At 37.1% G+C, this 20,409-nt stretch overlaps 1 protein-coding gene across 1 annotated transcript in view; it reads right to left on the bottom strand.

Moving 5' to 3' along the window:
- Positions 1 to 20,409, bottom strand: part of LOC122792309 (ammonium transporter Rh type A-like) — a 594,865-nt gene that overhangs the window by 287,404 nt on the left and 287,052 nt on the right. The window contains exon 5 of the mRNA XM_044060089.1: positions 1,745 to 1,911. Within this exon, the coding sequence (XP_043916024.1) occupies positions 1,745 to 1,911 (167 nt within the window). The remainder of the gene's footprint in view (positions 1 to 1,744; positions 1,912 to 20,409) is intronic.

Here is a 20,409-nt window from a genome sequence, read left to right as displayed (position 1 = left end):
ACAGAGTTTTGGAACAGAACATCTAAGTGACTCATGGGCTGTAACTAAAGATAGCAGGGAACAATTGAAAGAGGCTGGACAACCATAGATAGGAGGAGTGAGCAACTACATATTAGATGTACCAAATTTGACAGAGTAAACCAAAATGGCTCATTCTGCCATCACATGATGTAATGTAATATACTGCCACAGCCAGCAAATGCACATTCAAATCAGAATGTTTAAACATACTCCAGTTATTATGTCTATACTTATTATATGTTATTAAAACAGAAATCACTGATTTGCATTATAAGCTAGCAGACTTTTTTGTTCATCCTCCTTTAAGTTCTGTACATGCATTACAATTCTCTTACATTGCTGTCATTATTGACTGTATCTTGTATGATAAAAATTAACATGACTTGTTCTCATTGCCTACTATGCTTGTGATTATTTTTGTTTATTTTTTTTCATTATATACTGCATCATATATATTTAATAACTATTGTACTTGAAATATATTATATTCTGATTAGCAATAGTTCTGCAGTTTTTTCCATGGGACTCCATAGAAAATGCGTGCCACTCAGCTGGGTATTCCTATCAAATGAAATAACATTCAAATGAAAATATGCAAATTAAGTAACAAAGTTAATGTGCATAATAGCTGTTTTAAGGCACCTAATTTCTTTACATATGTTGTTTGTAAACAGACTGTTTACGATCCAGTAATATTTATCAGCCATCCATACTGTTTCTGTGTTACTATGGAAGCATTTTTGTACAGAGGCAGACCAGTTCTAAAATCTAAACTCCAGAGACCTGGTTCTTCCATTTCCTGAATAAACTGAGCAGTACGATTACTGCTCCCATTACCATTTAACAAGTGAACTGTCTTGGAATCAATGGAGAGACAGCCTGTTCATTAAAAATCTGTATTTGCTGGAACATGGCTTCCTTAAATATATATTTGTTTGCAAATGCATACTTTCTATTCCTAAGCAGTGGTAATATTTTCTTAAAGACTTTATGAAATGGACACTGCCTTAATCCAGATAATAGATGATTTATTTATTTTTTTATAAATCATGAACTTCTTCTTCTTTTGGCTTTTTCCCGGTTAGGGGTCACCACAGTGGATCATCTGTCCGCTCATGCTTGGCAGTGGAGTTTTACAGTGTCAAGTTGCCAGCCAGGCACCCAACCTTCCACAGAAGGCAGATACACACGCATGCCTAGGACCAATTTAGAGAGTCCAATCCACTTATAGCATGTCTTTGGGATGTGGGAGGAAACCGGAGTGCCCAGAGGAAACCCACATGACCACAAGGAGGACATGCAGACACCCCAGCCGACGACTGAACCGGAGAACCTCTTGCTGTCAGGTGGCAACGCTAACCTCTGCACTACCACAGCCGCCCATTTTTTTATAAATCATGAACACCTGCCTCTAAAAAACTTAAAAGATCTGTCAAAGGATTTTCAAAATGAGAGTGAAAGTAGGTCATGCTTCTCTTTGTTACATGTAAAGCTCATTTGAAATTGAAAGCCGTAATGCGTTTATCATTCCATGGAACATAGCAATGTTTTTACAGTATACTCAAAGCGATATAAATAAACGAACACTGAAAATACAAAAGCATCACAGCTGATTGTTTCAGTAAATAATGGGAGAAATAGTTATTTGACATATTTTAAAAATCATATATATAAACCATCTATTTCAAAAAAATGAAAGTCTAAAATATGCCATCTTTCTTACCATTTCCAGTTTCCCATTTTTGTTGCAGAGGACAGAAAATGCAAATGCAACAACTGTGCTAACAGCTAGAGCACAGTAAGTATTCTCCATTGCTATCTGTTTATCCTCATGATCCTGAATTAGAATGGCATTAAAGCTGGGCCAAAACATCCACAGAAATAGAGTACCTGAAACACATTAAAATAAAATAAGGATTTGAGTGTAATTAATAACAAAACAGAATAAGTAAAACAGATTGCAAATGAAAAGAATACTAGGGCCAGATTTAATAAAGCCTACACTAAGTGTACATGATGTGTATTCAAGAACATCTCTACCACATTTGTGTGCTTTCTAGTCACTCAGAAAGATTACACTAACTGTACATGTAAGAAATTCAACAGAAAATTAAGAGGAAGAAGGTGAGAATTAACGCTGTGTTGTCTGTCCACTCAGAACAGTGTACACTTAGTGTACACTTACTGTAGACGTTATTGAAGCCCAAGGTATATATAAGGCGTTTGGCACTGCAGCACTATGCTTATAAGTAACATAGTGATATCTGTATAACACAAGGAAGGAAAATGTATCATTTTGTTTAATGCACAACTTTTTACAGCTTCCTTTAATATCAGAAATGGTATGCAGTTGCAATCCAGTCATGCAGTGGACTTACAAATTATATATGCATCACAAAAAGGAACACAAGTGACTGATGTGCCAGCATCTTAATTTATACATACTTCTATTAATATTTATCCTTATCAGCTATATACATCTTGTGCAATAATATCTTTCCAAAACTCTTTTCACTGAACAGTGTCAGTAAATACACTTTGCTATACAAACCAAAAGAAATGCATTTGCATGCTTAAATCATTAAGGAGATATCAAAGATTCTGAATATGGCCAATATGTTCATTCATTGTGATCCTCTAACTCGCTTATCCTCAACAGTATTATTTCTATCTCATATTTTTATTATCTTAAAATCATAAAACTTACAACAACAAACAAATTATTTACAACTATTTACAATTATCTAAACTTCTTAATAATTAAATCATATTCTAAGCTACTGCATAATCTACTTAGTGGTTTTAATAAATGCACACATATTTCAGTTATATCTTTCTAAAAGTGAATTCAAGTTAATGTACTCTTTATGATTAGGATTGTTATGTTTTGATCTTAATGTTACAGCAGCCATTTATTTTGGACATAAAGTAGTAGTAAGTTCTTAGAATTCTCTAAAAGATTGGGTTATTTCTTGTCTCCAATTTCTATAATTACATTCTTAGCAAAAGCCAACAGTCCTTATAGCCATGTATTGGAGAATGAATCAGTATTAGTGATTTTGAAACTTTACATTTATCAGGCCAAAATGTCTTGAAAAACAAATATCTTCACAAAATGTACTTACATTTTTACAGTCATAGAAAAATATGTTGCCAATCGGCCCTCAAGTCCTTCTTACATCTCCAGCATATTGTTTTATTAGCGTTATACATTTTGATAATTTTATGTATGGTTACAAATATTCTATGACTATATCTCCATGTGAAGATTTTCCAATAAATACTATACTACTATATGTTAAGCCAATTAGTTTTAGAATCAAATGTGTATTATTATTATTATTATTATTATTATTATTATTATTATTATTAGTACCTTCTAGATTACATTGTAGTAAAAGTTATCAATGTTTGCCAGCTAAATTTGTTACAATGTCTAGATTTATTTTACATAATTTGGAAAGAGACAGCTTAATACTCTTTACATCATTTATAATTAGAAATATATATTAAAATTATAGGATTTCTTCTCTTTCTTTCACTTACATTAATAGTAATTAATTAAATATTTTCTGTCTTAAATTTTGGATTATGTTCCAAATTGTATGGTCTAATTGAAATGTACTTGTTATACTATGTACTGAAGACACCAAATTTTCCTCAGACAATGAAACCAATAGATTAGATTACTTTCCTTTAATTGTCTCATTTTAATGAGGTATAAGCTATAAGAAAGATACTGAACATCCATTTTATTGCGGCATGTCACAGAACGAGTTTCTAAATTATCTCAATAGTATATTAATATAGTTTGAATTCATCTTCTTTTAAGATGATCGTCTATGTATTATTTTAATATCCACAAGCTTTTGTCTAATATATCCAATGAGAAGAAGGTAGGATTTATTTGACAGTTATCACATATAACTCTATGTATCATTTCCACTGTGCATCATGTGATTTATAAATCCAATATAAAATTGTTTTACGTACTGATGCTGTTATGCAAGTTTTGGTGCTAGTACACTCAATTGCTAACCTGTCCTATTTCCTGATAAAATTTTATATGCAGTCCTAGCTCTATAATGGTACCACAAAAATTACATTAAAGTTGTATATAACATTCTAATGATTTCTTTATCCAAAATTAGTAGTGCAATATGTATTATATGATTTTATATATATATATATATATATATATATATATATATATATATATATATTTTTTTTTTTTTTTTGACATATGCAGCTCCTAAATGCTTAATCCTATGCATGGATACCCTCAAATTATCTATGATATGATCCCCGTTATTCTCCTTATGGGTAATATATAATTATTGACCATGTAATGGGCAAGGCCAATTTCTAACCAAAAGGGATAGGCTATTTCAGCACAAAAAAGAAAACTGGCTAGGCTTAAAATGGCCTACAAGGGCAGCTAGCCTTTTGCTTAACAATGAACCTATGATTAAAGTTAATCTCTCTTCACATGGGAAATGCATAGTATTCCAATGTTTAATTAAAGCATCAATTTTGTCAATAATTGTTTTTTTTTTTTTTTATAACTGACTATATTATTAGAAATTTATATTTCTAAATATTTAACAGTATCTCTGGTCTGTTCAAGATTACAGATTTTGGTTTGGTAGGAATTAATTTTTTGACTTACTAATAATATTTTACTCTTATTATAAAATTTAATTTTGGAAGTACTTCCAAACAGCCCTGTAGAATTACTCATATTTTCATGAGTCATTTATCTCTCCTAACTGTAAGCAAGATATCTGCAAAAAAATGGATCTTGATCTGGGGACTGCTATAAATTCTAAATCCTTCTAACCTATTACCTTGTCTGATATAACTTGCAAAATATTCATTTCCCAGTGTAAATAACATATGAAAGAGTGGCAACCCTTTTTAGTCCCCTGCTATATATATATATATATATATATATATATATATATATATATATATATATATATCTATCTATGTATGGGTCTATGACATTTCACTGAAAATCCATTTCACTGAAAATTTCTGACATAGTATCCAAATCGCCGAAAATCCATTTTGCCAAAAATAGTACTGACAGTGTATCTGCCCTTATCCCCCACTGTAGTGCGATCTCGGAGTGAGAATATTAAAGTGGGGGGGTGTTGGGGGCATAGCCCCCCACCTACTAAGGTTATAAACTACTTACTTATCCTTTTAATAGGGACCGCTCAATATAAAACAATACTAGACAATATGAAACTGTACTGGGTGGGAGGGGCTATGCCTCCACACCCCCCTACTTTAATAGTCTCACTCCGAGATCACACTACAGTGGGGAAAAGGGCAGATACACTGTTAGTACTATTTTCGGCAAAATGGATTTTCGGTGATTTGGACCCTCTGTCAGAATTTTTTGGCGAAATGACACTAATCCATATATATATATATATATATTGAGGCAGTTCATTCATTTCTGTTAAGATTTCTCATAAAGCAACAATAGCTGTGAAAGCACTTATGTTGTTCTGTTGTTTTATTAAACCATCCATTTTATGCTTGTAGCCGGGTTTTCGTCTCATCATTCTACTTTTTTGGATTTTGCTCTGCTACACATTTTGTTTGGTGAGACATTTACTCAGCATTTCCAGGTTTTTGTTTTCACTTGGCTGATTTCTTTGATTTAGTTGTTTATAATAAAGTCTAAATATTGCAGGCATTTCTTCAATGTCTGATTTTTCCCATTTTAGTATTTATGATGTTTTAATTTAAATTTGATTTAGCAACCCAGCCACTGGGGATGCACAAGCCAGTGCATTTCTTCATGCCAGTCCCAAGTCTGGATAAATGGGGAGGGTTACATCAGGAAGGGGATCTAGTGTAAAACCTCTGTTAAATGACATATGCGGACAACAATACAGATTTCCATACCAGATGGATCGAGGCCCGGGTTAACAATGACCACCACCAGTACTGTTAGCCAACAGGGTGCTGGTAGAAATTGGGTTACTGCTGGCTGAAGGAAAAGAAGAGGGGGGAGGCATGCCCAAAGGCAGGAGGAGAGGAGGAATGTTAGGAGTGTATTAGTTAGGGAACGAACTTTGAATGTTGGCAGTATGACTGGTATAGAGAAACAGAGCTAGAGGATATGATGGAGAGAAGGAAGGTTGATATATTTTGCATGCAAGAGACCAGATGGAAGGGAAGTAAGGCCAGGTGTATAGGAGGTGGGTTCAAATTGTTCTATCATGGTGTGGATGGCTGGAGAAATGGGCTAGGGGTTATCCTGAAGGAACAGTATGCCAAGAGTGTTTTGATGGTGAAAAGAGTGTTGGATAGAGTGATGTTTACGAAGCTGGAAATTGATGGTGTAATGATGAATGATGTCAGTGCATACACTCCGCAAGATGGGTGTGCGGTGGATGAGAAAGAAAAATTTTTGAGTGAGTTGGATGAAGTGGTGGTGACTGTACCCAAGGGGGAGAGACTGGTGATTGGAACAGATTTTAATGGGCATGTTGGAGAAGGGAACAGAGAGGATAATGAAGTGATGGGTAGGTATGGTGTTAAGGAGAGGAATGCAAAAGGTCAGAAGATAGTAGATTTTGTGAAAAGGATGGACATGGCTGTGGTGAATATGTATTTTAAGAAGAAGGAGGAGCATAGGGTGATGTACAAGAGTGTTGGAAGGTGCACACAGGTGGATTATATCCTATGCAGGAGGGCCAGTCTGAAGGAGATTGGAGACTGTAAAGTGATGACAGGGGAAAGTGTAGTTAGACAGCATAGAATGGTGGTCTGTAGGATGATGTTAGTGATCAAGAAGAGGGGGAGGAGTGTGAGTGCAGTGCCAAGGATTAAATAGTGGAAGTTGAAAAAGGGTGATTGTGAGGTGGAGTTCAGGGAACAGTTAAAACAGGCACTGGGGGGCAGTGAAGAGTTACAGAATAGCTGGGTAACTACAGCAGAGCTGGTAAGGGAGACAACTAGAAAGGTGCTTGGTGTGACATCTGGACAGAGGAAGGAGGTCAAGCAGACCTGGTGGTGTAATGAGGAAGTACATGAGAGTATACAGAGGAAGAGGCTGGTGAAGAAGAAGTGGGATTGTCAGAGAGATGAAGAAAGTAGACAGGAGTATAAGGAGATGAGGAGCATGGCAAAGAGAGAGAGGTGGCGAAGGCTAGGGATAAGGCATATGGAGAGTTCTATGAAAGGTTGGACACTAAAGAGGGAGAAAAGGACCTGTACCGATTAGCTAGACAGAGGGACAGAGCTGGGAAAGATGTGCAGCAGGTAAGGGTGATAAAGGATAATGAGGGAAATGTACTCATAAGCAAGGAGAGTGTGTTGAGCAGATGGAAAAAGTACTTTGAGGGGGTGATGAATGAAGAGAATGAGAGTGAGACAGAAGGTTGGATGATGTGGGGATAGTGAATCAGGAAGTGAAACAGATTAGCAAGGAGGAAGTAAGGACAGCTATGAAGAGAATAAAGAATGGAAAGGCTGTTGGCCCAGATGACATACCAGTGGAAGCATGGAGGTGCTTAGGAGAAATGGCAGTGGAGTTTTTAACTAGATTGTTTAATGAAATCTTGGAAAGTCAGAGGATGCCTGAGGAGTGGAGAAAAAGTGTTTTGGTACTTATAAGAATAAGGGTGATCTGCAGAGCTGTAGTAACTATAGTGGGATAAAACTGATCAGTCACAACTTGAAGTTATGGGGAAGAGTAGTGGAAGCTAGGTTAAGAAGGGGGGGTGATCATTAGTGATCAGCAGTATGGTTTCATGCCGGAAAAGTGCACTACAGATGCAATGTTTGCTCTGAGAGTGTTGATGGAGAAATATAGAGAAGGTTAGAAGGAGTTGCATTGTGTCTTTGTGGACTTAGAGAAAGCATATGACATGGTGCCTAGAGAGGAGTTGTGGTATTGTATGAGGAAGTCAGGAGTGGCAGAGAAGTATGTAAGAGTGGTACAGGATATGTACGAGGGTAGTGTGACAGTGGTGAGGTCTGCGGCGGGAGTGACGGATGTGTTTAAGGTGGAGGTGGGATTACATCAAGGATCAGCTCTGAGCCCTTTCTTATTTTCTGTGGTGATTGGCAGGTTGACAGACGAGATCAGCTTCTTATTTTCTGTGGTGATGGGCAGGTTGACAGATGAGATCAGACAGGAGGCTCCGTGGACTGTGAAGATCACACAGGAGGCCCTGTTGACTATGATGTTTGCAGATGACATTGTGATCTGTAGTGACAGTAGGGACCAGGCTGAGGAGACCCTAGAGAGGTGGAGATATGCTCTAGAGAGGAAATGAATGAAGGTCATCAGGACTAAAACAGAATATATATTTGTGAATGAGAGGGAGGATAGAGGAATGGTGAGGATGCAGGGAGTAGAGTTGGTGAAGGTGGATGAGTTTAAGTACTTGGGTTCAACAGTTCAGAGTAATGGTGAGTGCAGAAGACAGGTGAAGAGAGTACAGGCAGGGTGAAATGGGTGGAGAAGAGTGTCAGGAGTGATTTGTGACAGACGGGTACCAGTAAGAGTGAAAGGGAAGGTCTACAAGAGGCCAGCTATGTTATATGGGTTGGAGATGATGGCATTGACAAAAAGGCAAGAGTCAGAGCTGGACGTGGCAGAGTTAAAGATGTTAAGCTTTGCACTGGATGTGACAAGGATGGACAGGATTAGGCATCAGTATATTAGAGGGTCAGCTCAGGTTGGACGGTTTGGAGACAAAGTCAGAGAGGCAAGATTGCATTGGTTTGGACATGTGCTGTGGAGGGATGCTGGGTATATTGGGAAAAGGATGCTAAGGATGGAGCTGCCAAGTAAGAGGAAAAGAGGAAGGCCTAAGATTAGGTTTATGGATGTGGTGAGAGAGGACATGCAGGTGGTTGGTGTGACACAGCAAGATGCAGAGGACAGGAAGAAATGGAAACAGATGATCCACTGTGACGACTCCTAACGGGAACAGCTGAAAGAGAAGTAGAATTTAAATTTGATTTAACAATTAGCTGCTTTGTTCTATTAAGTAGTCTATGAAGATTTTTTAGTGTGGTAGTATAAGAATGCAACTTAACCTTCTCCAATGCTATTTCTGTTTTATAAGTGAGAATTTCTTGATATTCCGCACTATGCTTTTCACTATGACAATGTAATGCATATCTCCTTTTTGTATTTTCAGTATCATCTTTCAAATCCTGTTGAAGTGACCAACAGCATGACCACTTACATTTAGTACATTATCACATACTATACACTGCCTCTAGAAACAGCCCTGCCACTGAGCTGTTTGATTAACAATGCCTGACAGTTTAGCAAAGTGGTTTAAGGCAATGAACTGCTAATCAGTTTCATCCACAATTTTGAGTTGACTTTCCCAGTACCTCTTTGTTTACTCTGTGTCTCTTGAGGTAGTCACTAACTAAAGAGTTCTCTAAGACTGCCCCTAAAAAGACATTCTTATGATTAGAGGGTTTGCCATGTTAGCAAACAAATAGTGCAATTTTTTTTTGAGTGCTCCATTTTCCTTTCAAATCCTAAAGATCAAGAGATTTATGTGTTCATGCCGTGTGTGTGTGCGTGTGTGCGTGTGTTAGAGGATGCAAAGAGGTCTACTCGAGGAACTCCTCACACATGGGGCATCAGTATGTTAAACAATGTGTACATGGTTATCAATAAGCCGTCTCCAGTAAGTGAATTCCTCACAACCAAATGAAAAGAAAATGGAGTGCTACTGCACAGTACGTTATGTTAAAATAAATCAAGGGATATGTTTTTAAAATGAAAAATCCATCTAGAAAATACACAATATGTTTTTAATTACATCTTAATGCTTTTTTATATTAATATTTTTTATATTAATATAGCAGTGATCATTTTAAGTGCTTATTATTTTAATATGTTATAATGTTAATATGTTATATCACAAAACAGGTATAATGGGGTCTATGACCTTGTTTTTACAGTTTATCTTTCCTCAAGGAATCTATTTAGAGTCTCCTTTATTACTCATATTAGGCACAAGGAAAGAAAGTATATTTCTCTCCTCATTTTAAAATAAATGGCAGTACTGTGAGCCACAGACAAGTGCCAAAGCCTCTAGACCCTTTTGCTTTTTATTTACCCCTGAATTACCCACATTTGTGCAAGCTTTTAGTAGCCTTCTTTCATGTTTTAAGCTTCAAGAAAATAAACAAGGTAATTGCAGACTATTTACTGTATCAATTTTTAATATGTCAGCAACTGACAGACCCTCCTCTGCACTCTTGTATAGTTCAAACATACCAGCCTACTCTAGGAACTTGTTTATGTGTAATTGACAACTGCTATTAAAAAAACTTGTAAGGCATGTGGATTTTATCTGTGGTAGTACCTACCTTCTACAGTTAGAATCTGTGTGTGTCTAACGCTGAAATTTTGAAGACAAAGAAATGTATATCAATATCTGTCTGTTCAAACATTTTTTCTTCGTTATGACTTCATATTATTTCTCCTCAAAAGTACTACTTTCTTTAGGATTTGTGCAAAAACACGCATAGCCTTCAGTCCTAAAATTTGCTATGTTCTAGGATTTTTTTTTTTTTTTTTGCATGCTGCATTACATTATTTCACTTACATTTTTTATTGCTGCTTCTTTTATGTATTACATCATAACATACTGATGTTTTATAGAAGCCAGACTAGCAGAATTTGACAAATTAGTAATTTTTTTGTGCTGTGTGACTGCATCATCTTACTACTGATACAGAAGTCCTAGCAGTTAGCACTAGTGATTAAGTTTTGATCCACAAATTGTATACTGACACAGCCATAAAACTAAAACTCACTGTCTGTACTTTAAGAAGGAAGTCACAGTACTGACTGTTATAGCTATTTGCAAAGTCATGATATGTAGCCTCACAGTCAGTTACTGCAAACTGAAACCATGCCATCTGCATATCTCTCTCTTCTTTTCCTTCTGATACCTACAATCATATGATGCACTCCAGCATGTAAAAGGCTGAGAAATACCTCAACTCCCACGGCATATCCACATGCCAAACACTAACCGCAATATAATCTAAAACATGAAAACTTATAATTCCAAATACCTCATATGCATCAGTATGTTGAACAAAAGTGTGCATGCTTACCAATAACCTATCACCACTGAGTGAATTCCATGCAAGGAAATTAGAAGACAAATGAATGCTACTAAACAGTGAGTTATGTAAAAAGTCAGGACACATCTTTTCAAAATGAAAACTGCATTCTTAATATTCTGTTTTATATTAATGCATCAAAATTATCTAAGTACTCGCTATTTTTAATACGTAATATCATAAAATGGGCATCGTGGGGCCTGCCAAAGACATCACATGACCTTATTTTTACAGCTTCTCTTTATCTCTTATGGAATCCATTTTGAACCTCCTTCAAAACTCATGCTAGCTACAACGAAGGAAGGTATATTTCTCTCCTTATCTCATTTAGAAAAATTATTAAGCAAGGGCTGACATTAAAGGATGAAAATTACTCCTGACTGGAGTGTTGTTCATTTTCTGAAGTTCTGGGACTGCTACTACAGTATTACACAGGTCTCTACAGTACCTTATAGTATTTCCGTTTTCCCTTAACTGTACTTGGATTCTTGGCAGTTTCCCTCTGATAATGCCCTCTGTCCCATCTGTAACAGTAAGTCTCTTACTCACATGCTGCAAACAACCTAAACATTATCAACAAAGTAGCAGTGATATGTCAGAGAAGTTTATTGTTTGATCCCAGTATTTGAAAAAAAATAGTTTCTCAAAATGGCACAGAAAATTGTTGATGGTACTGGCTTGGAAATATCTGACTAGAGGAACATTTTTCAGAATTGGCATGTTGCTAGATACTTTATAGCTATATATGGAGTGCAACAGTGCAGAGGTTAGTATGCTGCCTCAAAAACCTTGATTCATGTTCTTCAGTTTGACCCCCAGCTAGAATACCCTCTGTGAACTTTGTATGTCATGCCACTCTGGTTTCCTTCTACATCCTAGAGATTTATGGGAAGGTGAAAAGGCAAGTTCTGTGTGAGTGCATATGTGCAGGTATTAGGTATATATGTATATATGTGTGCGTGTGCGTTTATGTATATATATATATATATATATATATATATATATATATATATATATATATATATATATATATATATATATATATATATATATATAGTAGACAACCCCTCAAATTAAAAGTAAGCCAAATTCTACAGTTACAAAAACCTCCCAAAATTTAACTTTTACCTATTATCCTCCACACCACTACTAACTTAAATATACTAACTCCAAGATTACTCAATACCAGGGAAATTGAAAGCACCTTACTCCAGTATTGTCCAATCTCCCCACTGTCACTGCTGTCAGCACTCTGCAATGGCAATCCCACAATATGCACTTCAACAACATAGGATGTAACCAGACAGATAGATAGCTATATATAAATATTTATATGTATATATTTATGTATTTTAAGTAGTTTATTCCATCACAAGTAGCACATTTGCATGTTTTGGAGGCTATATCCAGGGGTGTAGCAACCAATTCCATTTTGTACTCACAAACTCTTAGTGCTACCCCCCTTGGACACCTGTCACTTAAAAATGGGCATATCTCACAAAATACTGTCTCCAAGCATGTAATAAATGTAAATAACATTTTCAGCTGTTCCCCCCTACAAGCCATTAAAACACTGTTTTTAGATTAGCAATATTGTACCTGTTGTTAAAGGCATTCATTTAGACAGTTGTAGACGTAATATGGCCTGATATGATGCACAGAAAAAATGTACTCAGTAGAGTACAAATAGTATGCCTAGCTACACTCTTGGCTATATCTCTACTGATATCTACCATGCATTTGTGAAACTAGGAGGTGAGTCATGATGACATCTTCTTCTTTCGGCTTTTCCTGGTTAGGGGTTGCCACAGCGGATCACCTGTCTGCTCATGATTGGCAGCATTTTAAGTGTTTTTTTTTTAGTGTTTTTAGAGTTTTACAGTGTCAAGTTGCCAGCCTGGCGCCCAACCTTCCACAGAAGGAACACACACACACATGCACACACACACGCACTCACACCTAGGGCCAATTTAGAGTGTCCAATCCACCTGCAGCATGTCTTTGGGATGTGGGAGGAAACCGGAGCACTCGGAGGAAACCCACGCGACCACAGGGAGGACATGCAGACTCCGCACAGAAGGCACCCCAGCTGAGGATCGAACCAGAGAACCTCTTGCTGTGAGGCGACAATGCTAACCACTACACCACCATGGCCGCCCCCAAGTCATGATGATATGATTTTGGGATAACGTATCTGCTTCCTTGTTAAGCTGATGCTCTGTCTGCAGTACATCTAATGTTGATATGAATATGTAATTGTCCTGAGAAAGGTGAGCCAGCAAAAGCAATTTGCTCACCTCCCTGTCCAGTTCCTCCTTCCTCAGGGCTTGCCAGAATAGTCAGAGTTACTGGGTTCCCCTACATGGTAGTTAAAACGTTCACTGAATACAGACTAAAAAAGAGAAAAAATGAGACATACAGAGAGAGAGAGAGAAATTACTGCACTGCCTTTTTTTGCAGTATCCTCACCCACCCCATGAATGCCAGACATCAAGCCCCTTCTTTCCATCTGCTTTTTGTTTCCCTTGCACTTTTTTGTCCATAATGGTGAGAGCAGAGCACTGGAAGGGCTATCACTCAAGCAGCCATTGAGGTGGATGCTATTTTTTCATTCTTGCAGAGTCCCTTTCAGAAACCTAGGTTTTGATGCCACAGTGCAGGCCCCCATGACATTTGCCATTCTGTGCATGCACCAAGTGCTGGCTGCAGCCTGTGATCTATTTGTTGGGTGCTTATTCCTGGTCCTGATGCTGTTCATCATGGATACCCACTTCTGTTGACTGTCCAATCACTATGATGGACTGAGCTGCCATCTCTCACCCAGGATGGTGAAGCCAACATCGACCACTCATTCCATTTGTAACTGATTCTCCATTGCCAAAGCCACTTAATGAACTCTGAAATCTGGGACACAGTCAGGACTTCATCTCTATGTGCCACAAAGCTGGCACTGTTCTGCCTTTCATTAATACATTATTTCAGTAGTCCTTCAGAATCTAGTATGCTGCTTTTTGCTAATTGCATTTTATTTATGTATGTGTGCACATATATGTAGATATATATATATATATATATATATATATATATATATATATATATGTGTGTGTGTGTGTGTGTGTGTGTGTCTGTGTGTGTCTGTGTGTGTGTGTGTGTATCGATATATATGTTTACTGGCAAAGGACGGACCGATGAAATGTTGATATCACTAATATCAGCACAATAATGTTAACACATGCATGTCAAAATGCTTCTGCCCATGCTCCAAGGTTACATCACAGACCATGCAAATTCTAAAACAGTGTTTTGGCATGAGGGCAAGCCCCTTGCACCCCTACAACTCTCTGCTAATTATTTATTCCAACTCTGAGATTGCTCAGCCTCTAGGGAAAAGGCACATCTCCTAACCCCAGGAATTGTGTGATCTCGCACTACTGTCAACCATCTGTTTTCTCGATCAATGTATGTAGACAAAACAGAGTTTGATTTAAACTAATATAGATACATGCAGGTAACCTCATATACTGCGTATGCGGCTTGGCAGTGGCTGAAAACAGACCTTGGACAAGTCCATGTTATCGATTTTACAAATAATTAATAAGTCAGTCACTCAAATAATCACTCGATTAATTACCTTTCTTTCAGTGAAGCCATGCTATGAGAGTTTGGGTGCTTCAAATGTGCTAAATGGCAAGCATATGAAAGAAAAAACACTGAAAACCTTTACCCACGATTGCCATTAAACTAATAATTCTATAGTTCGAGACATGTTTTTTTGTTCTCAGATTTATAAAAGGTAGTGTAATGGTTCTCTTCTAACCTGATGGGGACAGGTCAAGTATCAACAATTTCTGAAACAAGTGAATACAAGTATTATAATTTAGTTGCAACCTGGTCAGATATATTTTTAAGAAAAATGCCCAGAGTGTTATATGGGTCCATGTTCAAATTTACTTCAGACAATGGTGCCAGAAGTCATTTCAAACTAAGCTGGAACAGGAATCTAAAAGATCCAAAGGCAGTATAAACTGATCACATTATCAGACTTAGAACAAAATATGGTTGCTGAAAAAAAAGGTCACTAAAAATCTGAACCAGTGATCTGTTATTACACATGGCATGGAGTGATCTGTTATTACACATGGCATGGAGTGATCTGTTATTACACATGGCATGGAGTGATCTGTTATTACACATGGCATGGAGTGATCTGTTATTACACATGGCATGGTCATTTACTTCAAAGATCATGTGCAAAGGCATGAAACCCAGTGCAGCTTCTGCATTCTGTTTCCTCCTTTATGAAAGTTTATTGGTCTCCACTGGCAGCTGTAGTTTAATTTTTGTTTAATGATTTAATTTTAAAGTAAAGTTAAAACGTCTAAAAGAGAGATACAGCCATGTGATATACATACTCTTCCTCACGTACACCTGGGAAGGGCAGTGCCATTGTAAGACAGAAGACTTTATCTATTCCATTGTATCCTGAAGTATGACGGGAGAATATGACTTCAGTAAACAAACCAAAAAACCCCGTTTTGCCTTTTTTATCTTAAATTTAATGTTACATTTATGTAGAATGACAGCACAACAATGAAGCTTAAAGAAAACAAGCATAATTTCACTGCAAAAGGTGCAGATAAACAATGGTGGCTTCTGCTTGCTTGTGTGTCAATCTTAAGTGCTCTGTTCAAGGCTCTTGTTGGGAAAATGTTTTCAGGCACCATTTGTTTTAGCAGGTAACCAAATGTGTCTCAAGCCCTTAAAGAAAGCTGTTTTAAAGCTGTTTACAAGTATTTTATGTGAAGCACATTCTCCTGTTGTAGCCAAAGTTGTTGATTTGTGCAACAAAAATAATTCACTATATTCAGTAGTCCAGTACTTCCTTCTGAAAGCTTTCTGGCTTGCATGCAGCAAGCATACAAACAATAAGAGATGTTTCTGTTTAATTAAATGAATAAATCATTTTACTTGATTTATCTGCATTTCACAATGGAATGCATACTTTGTAACTGGCAGCCTTTGTGTGGCACTTTTGTCAGCCTAAAAAAATCTTTGCATATGATATTTAAGGTCTATATTACTATTTAAGCCCTTGCTTAACTAGGAACAGTATAGATAGAATGCTTTGGGTTTATTACGCATATATCTAGCAGTAATCCCCATGCCTGGCATTCCCATTATTATATACTCATCTACTAAGGTTCATTTGAGATGGGTGAGTATTATAAATAGTACAGTGATGTTTTTTTTTTTCTTTTTTATAAAGTTTTTCAATTTCTCTGTTCCACCAACAAGATTTAGCATAGTTTAAAGTTTTGCTAGCTACTAACATGGTATACAGTGATAGAATATAGTTCATCATAAGACACAAACCAGTTATCTGCTGTGATGCATATACCAAGAGCTTTGAGCCAATCCCAAGTGCCAAATTTTGCAATAATCTCTCCATAATTAGCTTTATGGAAGTCTGTACAGGTTCTTAAACAGAGAATATATGCAGCATGCTAGTTTTATAAGAGGATCTTACGGGTAAAATGTCTCTGTATGGCTCACAATCACCAGGATTTAAAAAGGTAGTATCTTGTATATAATCTTCGCAAGTGGGAAAGGTACATTTTTGGAGTAACCTGCCATCAACTCAGCACACTGGTAGATAAGAAGAAATTCCAGTAGGTGCTGCAAGAATTCAAACCTCATAGGAAAAGGGATTCAGATTGGTCCCACTAACACCTGAATAGTAACAACACTTGTCATTAATCACTGGAGGGGGAAAAACAGTGCTAAAGTTGTTGATTGTTTACTTACTTTTTTAAATTATAATCTGTAGAACATGTGGAGCTTTTCTCCCTGGGCCTCCACTGAAAAAGGGCTACTTTGTTCAGTCGGGCAAACACAGTCAACAAATGTAAAAACAAATAAATAAATAATAAATAAAAGGAAGGGGAAGGAAGAGTATTTTTTTATTAAGAGAAGCCTGATCTCTAGGTCCTCAGTGTCCTTTCAGTTTAGAATTAAACATGACTCATTGTTTATATCTACATGAATACACTGGAGGATATAAACCAGTCTAACAGAATGTGAAACTGCATCAGTGGCAGGCAGTTGTAGGCTGGTAATATGTGTTTCTCTCCCTAGACTCCAAGGAATCATTTTTATCTCTCATAAGTTTGACAGTGGCCCTGGTCAACAGCACGCAGGCTACAGCCTACAGCACATGATCCTGTCCAAGAGAATGTGAGCAGACAGTATTAGTCAGTGAATCTGTAACTTGCAGCTGTGGGTTGCTGGCACGGAAGTAAAAGCTCTGGTGAAACAGACTGAATACACATATTTATCAAAATACTTTTTGTAGCAAAACCTAGACTACAGCAAACAAATGCTTCCATTTAGGGACAAAGAAAATATCTATATGCTTCTGTCTTAAAATAAAAAATGTAAATATAAATGCAATGAAAGCTTTTCATACAGCTTCCAAGTATGGAAATATATTCACAGGGCATTTATTATACCTGATGTTTGTTTGTGTCTTTCGGCTTTTCCCGGTTATGGGTCGCCACAGCAAAACTCCGGTCCGCTAATGATTGGCAGTAGAGTTTTACGTGCTGGCTTGCCGGGCCTAACGCACAACCTTCAACGAAGGAATGCCCGTTCACACATGTCACCACACAGAAGACGCTCTAACTGAGAATTGAACGGCCTTCAACGAAGGAATGCCCGTTCACGCATGTCGCCACACAGAAGATGCTCTAACTGAGAATCGAACGGTCAACGTCTAACTGTGAGGCGACAACGCTACCGCAGCACCACCTCCGCAGCCTACATAAACTAGCCAAATTCAACTCACTTGATAAATCCATTTGTTGGAGATGTTCTTTAAACTATAAAGCTGATTGGTCTCATATATTTTTGATTGTATTAATATAAAAAAATTCTGGGAAGAAATTACTATTTTTCTCCACGCTATATTCACAGATACCTTTATTTTAACCAAATTGTTAGTCCTCTTAAATGTTAATGATACTATTAGAATGAATAAAAAAGATCTATACCTACTTTGGACCATACTAGCTGTGGCAAGGAAATGTATAACTAGAAAGTGGAAATCGTCGCAAGAACCTACTCTGGAAGAATTCTTGAGACTGATGGAAGAAACAGCGACATTAGAACTCAAGGTGAATGACTCGATAATTTCACCTAAAACATGGACAAACAATCCTTGGGAAAAAATTTTAACTCTTATTGAGACATTAAAAATGAACCCTAAGTAACTTTATACTTTATTAATTGAATATTATACATTTTTGTTACTAATTTCATATATTTTATTATTTTTTCCCTCCTTTGTTCAAGTCAGTTGTACATAGTGTATATAAAGGTTTATAACACTTGTTTATTGATTTATTTTCTTTTATTTTTAATTTTATTTTACATTTGTTAACCGGGATAGTCCAACTGGATACATGTCCATTTTCAGTGGAGGCCCGGGGAGAAAAGCTCCAAAGAGACAATGTACAAGACATACAGACAATGATTCAATCCAATCCATATTTCAACTAGATACAATAAGAGTGTCTAGTTGAGAACACATATTAAGTGTTATGCCATAGACAGATACAATGATCAATAGATTTATAAACAACAATAAATTATGCAAACTATCCCAAAAAATAACCTCATGCATTTGTTGTGGTGTACTAAGCTTATGCAGGTGAATCAAGAGGCTATGTATTAAGGCAAGAGTTGCATTAGTATAGTAGTGGGACTGGGGTTAGTCTGGTGTGGAGCAGGGACATAGCCATTTGTTGTTTAGATGACTTTTGATATACCTTTTAAATTTTGGTAGGGAAGATTCCAGGGTTATAGATGCAGATAGGGAGTTCCAGATTTTGGACATGTAAGAAGAGTAGAAGGAGTCACCAGCATGGTTGTGGGTTCTAGTAACTGTTAACAGTAACTTGTCTGTGGAGCGGAGTTGCCTAGGACAGGAGTATTGCTCGATTATGTTACTTAACGAAGGTGTTGTATACGGTTGGGTGAGCAACTTGTGAGTGGTGATCAGTTGATTATAGATTAGTAAATCTGGCAGTTCAAGCCAGCCCAATTGTTTTAGGTTATGACAGTGATGGGTTCTGAAGGAGCTGTTGTTAGCACATTTGGCTATCTGATTGTAGCAGGTGGTCATTTTGCTGGTTTCTGTTTTGGATAGATTGGTCAAGATTGGTGATGCATACAGTAATGAAGAGAGAAGGTGGGTGCAAGCAATTGTGGATCTAGTGTTATGGGTCAGGTAGGATTTGTGTTTGTAGAGACTACCTAGCTTTTTATGCATATTTTTAATAGCCAGATTAATGTGTATATCAAATTTTAACTTGTTATCAATGGTAACGGCTAGTAGTTTCGTGTGGGATTCGGGTGAAATAAGGGTACCGTTTTTAGAGAGGATATTGAAGGTGGAGGTAGGAGTGTTAGTTTGTGAGGGATGAAATAGCAGGAGCTTGTTTTTTTGTGGTTAAGAATGGGGCCATTCTGAGTAAGCCAGTTTTCGACTGAGTGGAAATTATCCTGGGTTTTATTGTATAGTTCTGCACAGGGTAGGGGCAGGACATATAATAGTCAAATCATCTGCATGCTGGATAAAGCTAGAACTATTTGCAGCTGAGTGGAGATTATTTCTGAAAATTGAGAACAGCAAGGGGCCCAGTATAGATCCCTGAGGTACCCCAAGTGTGACAGGTAAGAGTGGAGACAGGCTATTGTGCCATTCTACTGCTTGTTGCCTATTGCTGAGGTAGTTTTTGAACCAGGAGACTTATCGGTTGTCTAAGCCTAGATTTACAAGGTGGGAGATAAGTTTGTCATGGATAACCATATCAAATGCTTTTGATAGGTCTACGAAAGGGCTGAGGAAAGTTTACCATTGTTCCTGTTGTGGTTTATGGTATCTGTGCATGTTAACAGAGCTGTAGTTGTGCTATGACCTGGATGAAAACCATGTTGTGTTTGAGATATGAGTTCTTGATTAATAAGGTGGGACATTAACTGATGGTGAATACATTTTTCTAATATTTTAACCAGTGGGGATAGGATTGCGATTGGTCTGTAGCTAGATATGTCATAGGAACTGCCCTCTTTGTGAAGAGGTATAATGTAGGCAGTTTTCCAAATCAGGGGTACTGTGGCTTCAGAGATTGATCTGTTTATTAGTATAGAGACTGGTATAGCTATTTCAGCTGCTGCCAGTTTTGATGATTG

Source organism: Protopterus annectens, chromosome 1.part2, assembly GCF_019279795.1.
Source record: "Protopterus annectens isolate FY-2018-M chromosome 1.part2, PAN1.0, whole genome shotgun sequence".
NCBI lineage: Eukaryota > Metazoa > Chordata > Ceratodontiformes > Protopteridae > Protopterus > Protopterus annectens.
This window is presented reverse-complemented; position numbering and strand designations above follow the sequence as displayed.